The 6414-nt window shown below is 29.1% G+C and overlaps 1 protein-coding gene across 1 annotated transcript in view; it reads right to left on the minus strand.

The window, feature by feature from the left end:
- Positions 1 to 3652, minus strand: part of LOC113379236 (probable 3',5'-cyclic phosphodiesterase pde-5) — an 8989-nt gene extending 5337 nt beyond the window's left edge. The window contains 1 exon segment of the mRNA XM_026619523.1: positions 3567 to 3652. Coding sequence (XP_026475308.1) covers positions 3567 to 3652 — 86 coding nt within the window.
- Between the last annotated feature and the right edge of the window lie 2762 nt (positions 3653 to 6414).

The following is a 6414-nucleotide window of genomic DNA, read 5'->3' on the forward strand; positions in this document are numbered from 1 at the left end:
GCGGGTACCATTTTTGGGAAAAAATTTTAAGTCAAAAAATTTTTGAGAAAAAAATGCATCACCCACCGCAAAAGCCCTAAAGGGGCAATGCGGGTACCCGCACAAGGGTCTCCCGTACGCGAGAAGCAAAAAAAGGATTTCATTTATCAACTGTGCAGGCAGTACTGCACAGCGTGCGTTATGAGTTGTGAAAAATATATATAACTTATCAACAGTATAACACAACGAGAGTTAGAAATGGATCAAAATAACAAAATATTGAAGGAAAAATGTGAAAATTGACGACTTTAAAATCTGTCGCGATCGCTAGTCGACCAGAGACTCGGTCGACCAAAGACGGAACCAAAAAAGTCCAGATAGGACGACCCAATCACAATGAATTGATTGCTCATTTAAACAAAATGAAACCCAACACAAAAAGTTGAGTTGACGCTCAGTACTCGAGTACTAAGTGCAATGAAACAGCTGCTAGGTTGTTATTTCATAATCGACCTTGCAGTATTTCGAAGCGTGCGCTGTATGCACCAATGCCGAATGCATTCATGTTCGGCGCCATCTCGTGCCAATTGGTCAAAAAAATTTTGGTCAAAAAAATTTTCGAAAAAAAAATTTTGGTCAAAAAAAATTTGGAAAAAAAAAAATTGGTCAAAAAAAAATTGGCCCAATAATTTTTGGTCAAAAAAATTTTGGTCAAAAAAATTTTGGCCCAAAGAATTTTGGTCAAAAAAATTTTGGTTCAAAAAATTTTTTTGACCAAAATTTTTTTGACCAAAATTCTTTGGTCAAAAAATTTTTGATCAAAAAATTTTTGGTCAAAAAAATTTTGGTCAAAAAAATGTTGGTCAAAAAAATTTTGGCCCAAAGAATTTTGGTCAAAAAAATTTGGTCAAAAAAATTTGGTCAAAAAAATTTTGGCCCGAAAAATTGTGGTCAAAAAAATTTGGTCAAAAAAATTTTGGCCAGAAAAATTGTGGTCAAAAAATTTTGGTCAAAAAAATTTTGACCCAAAAAAATTTGGCCCAAAAAATTTTGGCCCAAAAAATCTTGGTCAAAAAAATTTTAGCCCAAAAAATTTTCGGAAAAAAAATTTTGGTGAAAAAAATTTTGGCCCAAAAAATTTTCGTCAAAAAAAAATTTGGTCAAAAAATTTTGGTCTAAAAAAAATTTGGTCAAAAAAATTTTAAGTTAAAAAAATTTAGGTCAAAAAAATTTTGGCCCAAAAAATTTTGGCCAAAAAAATTTTGGTCAAAAAATTTTGGTCAAAAAAAATTTGGCCCAAAAAAGTTTGATCAAAAAAATTTTGGCCCAAAAAATTTTGGTCAAAAAAATATTGGACCAAAAAAAATTTGGTCAAAAAAATTTCGGTCAAAAAAATTTTGGCTCAAAAAAATTTGGTCAAAAAAAATTTGGCCCAAAAAAATTTGGTCAAAAAAATTTTGGCCCAAAAAATATTTGGTCAAAAAAATTTTGGCCCAAAAAATTTTCGGAAAAAAAATTTGCTCAAAAAATTTTTGATCAAAAAATTTTTGGTCAAAAAAATTTTGGTCAAAAAAATGTTGGTCAAAAAAATTTTGGCCCAAAGAATTTTGGTCAAAAAAATTTTGGCCCGAAAAATTGTGGTCAAAAAATTTTGACCCAAAAAATTTTGGCCCAAAAAATTTTGGTCAAAAAAATTTTGGCCCAAAAAATTTTCGGAAAAAAAATTTTGGTGAAAAAAATTTTGGCCCAAAAAATTTTGGTCAAAAAAAAATTTGGTCAAAAAATTTTGATCTAAAAAAAATTTGGTCAAAAAAATTTTAAGTTAAAAAAATTTAGGTCAAAAAAATTTTGGCCAAAAAAATTTGGTCAAAAAAATTTTGGTCAAAAAAATTTTGGTCAAAAAAATTTGGCCCAAAAAAATTTGATCAAAAAAATTTTGGCCCAAAAAAATTTGGTCAAAAAAATTTTGGTCAAAAAAATATTGGACAAAAAAAATTTGGTCAAAAAAATTTTGGCTCAAAAAAAATTTGGTCAAAAAAATTTGGTCAAAAAATTTGGTCAAAAAAAATTTGGCCAAAAAAAATTTGCCCAAAAAAAATTTGGTCAAAAAAATTTTGGCCAAAAAAATTTGGTCAAAAAAATTTTGGCCCAAAAAATATTTGGTCAAACAAATTTTGGCCCAAAGAATTTTGGTCAAAAAAATTTTGGCCCAAAGAATTTTGGTCAAAAAAATTTTGGCCCGAAAAATTGTGGTCAAAAAATTTTGACCCAAAAAATTTTGGCCCAAAAAATTTTGGCCCAAAAAATTTTCGGAAAAAAAATTTGGGTGAAAAAATTTTGGCCCAAAAAATTTTGGTCAAAAAATTTTGATCTAAAAAAAATTTGGTCAAAAAAATTTTAAGTTAAAAAAATTTAGGTCAAAAAAATTTTGGCCAAAAAAATTTTGGTCAAAAAAATTTTGGTCAAAAAAATTTGGCCCAAAAAAATTTGATCAAAAAAATTTTGGCCCAAAAAAATTTGGTCAAAAAAATTTTGGTCAAAAAAATATTGGACCAAAAAAAATTTGGTCAAAAAAATTTTGGCTCAAAAAAAATTTGGTCAAAAAAATTTGGCCCAAAAAAATTTGGCCCAAAAAAATTTTGGCCCAAAAAATTTGGTCAAAAAAATTTTGGCCCAAAAAAATTTGGTCAAAAAAATTTTGGCCCAAAAAATATTTGGTCAAACAAATTTTGGCCCAAAAAATTTTCGGAAAAAAAAAATTGCTCAAAAAAATTTTGGCCCAAAAAATTTTGGGAAAAAAATTTTAAGTCAAAAAAATTTTGAGAAAAAAAATGCATCACCCACCGCAAAAGCCCTAAAGGGGCAATGCGGGTACCCGCACAAGGGTCTCCCGTACGCGAGAAGCAAAAAAAGGAATTCATTTATCAACTGTGCAGGCAGTACTGCACAGCGTGCGTTATGAGTTGTAAAAAATATATATAACTTATCAACAGTATAACAACGAGAGTTAGAAATGGATCAAAATAACAAAATATTGAAGGAAAAATGTGAAAATTGACGACTTTAAAATCTGTCGCGATCGCTAGTTGACCAGAGACTCGGTCGACCAAAGACGGAACCAAAAAAGTCCAGATGGGACGACCCAATCACATTGAATTGATTGCTCATTTGAACAAAATGAAACCCAACACAAAAAGTTGAGTTGACGCTCAGTACTCGAGTACTAAGTGCAATGAAACATGATGATGATGATGATAAATTTTTATATTTCTATCAATATACGAGTATGTTACAAAGTCCAGTATAATATTTTATGCATTACTACCTAATAGGTATTTTTGCAATTTATGTATGGTATTTAAGGAAATTTTAATAATCTAGTTACATATCAATATCAATAATGTTGACAATAAGTGAAAAAAAAAGGAAAACAAAAAAAAAACACTATTCTTTCAATTATAACTTACAACTAAGATAACACTAAAGCTTAATACTAACTAAAAAGTATTATTATGAATAAGTGTAACTATATCTTTTCCAGATACTACTGCTCTATCAGGTGGTTTGGCAAAGCGTATTTGCCATACCATATCATGTCTGATGTGATTCTTCCTAGGCTTTTTATGATTGGATTTGGACTATGTTTGCAATTTTCGAAGAATTTCGCCGTCATGTTGAGTATGGTCTCTTTAAAAGGTTGCATATTGGACTTTTCATGAAGATACTTATTAGATTTGTAGTGTTTTGTGATTGGATCTCTCTGCTCATTTAGTATTAATCGTAATACTTTATTTTGTAATATTTGCAGTTTATGAATGTTACTTTTACATGTGGTGACCCAAATTTGTGCCGCATAGGTGACTATTGGTCTTATTAATGTGAGATATATTGTCCTCTTATTTTTTGAGTTCAGAACACTGTTTCGATGTAGTAGTGATTTTAGTGCGTTCTGCAATGAAACAGCTGCTAGGTTCTTATTTCATAATCGACCTTGCAGTATTTCGAAGCGTGCGCTGTATGCATCAATGCCGAATGCATTCATGTTTGGCGCCATCTCGTGCCAATTGGTCAGAAAAATTTGGTCAAAAAAATTTTGACCCAAAAAATTTTGGCCCAAAAAATTTTGGTCAAAAAAATTTTGGCCCAAAAAATTTTCGGAAAAAAAATTTTGCTCAAAAAAATTTTGGCCCAAAAAATTTTGGTCAAAAAAATTTTGGTCAAAAAATTTTGACCCAAAAAAATTTGGTCAAAAAAATTTTGGCCCAAAAAATTTTGGTCAAAAAAAAATTTGGTCAAAAAATTTTGGTCTAAAAAAAATTTGGTCAAAAAAATTTTCGAAAAAAAAATTTAAGTTAAAAAAATTTAGGTCAAAAAAATTTTGGCCCAAAAAATTTAGGTCAAAAAAATTTTCGTCAAAAAAATTTTGGTCAAAAAATTTTGGCCCAAAAAATTTTGGCCCAAAAAATTTTGGCCCAAAAAATTTTGGCCCAAAAAATTTTGGTCAAAAAAAATTTGGCCGAAAAAATTTTGGTCTAAAAAAATTTTGGCCCAAAAAATTGTTATAGTGTTATCTAAGACGTTTTTTTAGATATTGTCCAGTTTCGCCGATATAAGTGGCCTCACAATTTGTACAGTCAATTTTATACACGATGTTAGAAATACGATTTAAACTTGTCGGTGATTTTAAGTTCGAAAATAAAAAGTTAACCAGTCTAACTGGTACCAAAAACCAACGTGGTCTGGCAGATATCTCAATTTCCATTCTTATCATTCCACTAACATGAAAATCGGTACTATTATCAATTTAGTTGATCATGCTATTCTTTTGTCAGATAAAAAGTTTTGGCCTTTTAACTTATCTCTAATCCACAGAACCCTATTAAATAATTGCTATCCTCCACATCTTATAAAATCAGTAATTAACAACAGGCTTTCCGTCCTTAACACAAAACATAATCGTCCTTCCCTCGAGTCCCAGAAAAAAGAAGGAAGTAAGTTTATTGGCACTATTTGTCTCCCATACATTAAAAATCTCTTTCCTATTTGAAAAAAACTATTTGAATTCGCAGATTTGCGTTTAGTTTGCAATATTGATTAGACTCTTAACTTTTTATTTTCGAATTTAAAATCACCGACAAGTTTAGATCGTATTTCTAACATCGTGTATAAAATTGACTGTACAAATTGTGAGGCCACTTATATTGGCGAAACTGGACAACATCTAAAAAAAAGTCTTAGACAACACTATAACAACTCCAAAAATAAAAAACAAAATCAAACAATGATAACTGACCACATCCAAAGTTTCAATCATATTTTCAATTTTGATGTTGCTACAATTTTATATCACGAGTCGAATACATCGCAGAGACGCTTTTCAGAATCATGTTTAATACACCTATATAAAAATAGCTTAAACAAAAGATTGGATAATTCTTCACTGTGTGAGAATTACCAAGTAGTTTTAAACAATGTCTCGAAATTCATACCTTTAAAACAATTACCTATCCTGATCGATGTTTTAATCATATTAATTTTAATGCTAATTTTTCTTTTTCTTTTAATTTTTATCTCAATTCTACCAACTATTTTCACCCTCACAATTGTCATGTTTTTATATTTCACTATATGTACCCTCTTCGCGTTGTCAAACCTTAAATTCTCTGGTCAGTTCGTGTGCCTTGTACCTAGCTTTTAACACGTGGTGTGATGTACATTCAGTCTGCACCGGAACACAGAATAGCGGGATGCACTTTACAATTTCATAAAAAACTTATTCGAAAATTTATATATTGTTTAATTTAAAGTGACAAGAATTGGTTTTATTGTGCATTGTGAACATTTATAATTATGAAATAATTAGGATTAATTCAATTACATGTAAGTTCATACCATATCACTTTTTATATATTAGTTTTAATTAATAATTTCTATCTGTTCCTTCAAACTAGAGTCCACTGAAGATGACACAAAACAATGTGTAGAAACGTATGGAAAAAATAAAAATGTTTTAAAGTCATACAAATTTTTTAATTGATGTATTGCCCTGAAGACTGAATCTCACATATTTCAACATCAAAATTATAAAAAATTTAACATATATATATAAATAATATATATATATATATATATATATATATATATATTAGAGATGGCTTATTATATATTATATATTAGAGATGGCTTATTATATTCGAAGCCGGATCGACTCGGATTTGTCTCCGTTTCAGGGAGGAGTTATATCCGCTTAACAACTCCACGACAACTTTGAAACCGAAATACTCGACACAAATGTGTTCTATAGTGCGTTGTTTGAAAATAATTGATTTTTTTTTATTAATTTTATATAGAAATAATGTAGTAAGCTTTGTAATAAAAGCAAAACATTTATCATAAAATATTTTTACCAAATAATAATACTTCTGCTTTCTATTT

The sequence above is a fragment of the Ctenocephalides felis genome, unplaced genomic scaffold, assembly GCF_003426905.1.
Source record: "Ctenocephalides felis isolate EL2017-DRISC unplaced genomic scaffold, ASM342690v1 CF-g0.4_SCAFFOLD_00845, whole genome shotgun sequence".
Taxonomy (NCBI): domain Eukaryota; kingdom Metazoa; phylum Arthropoda; class Insecta; order Siphonaptera; family Pulicidae; genus Ctenocephalides; species Ctenocephalides felis.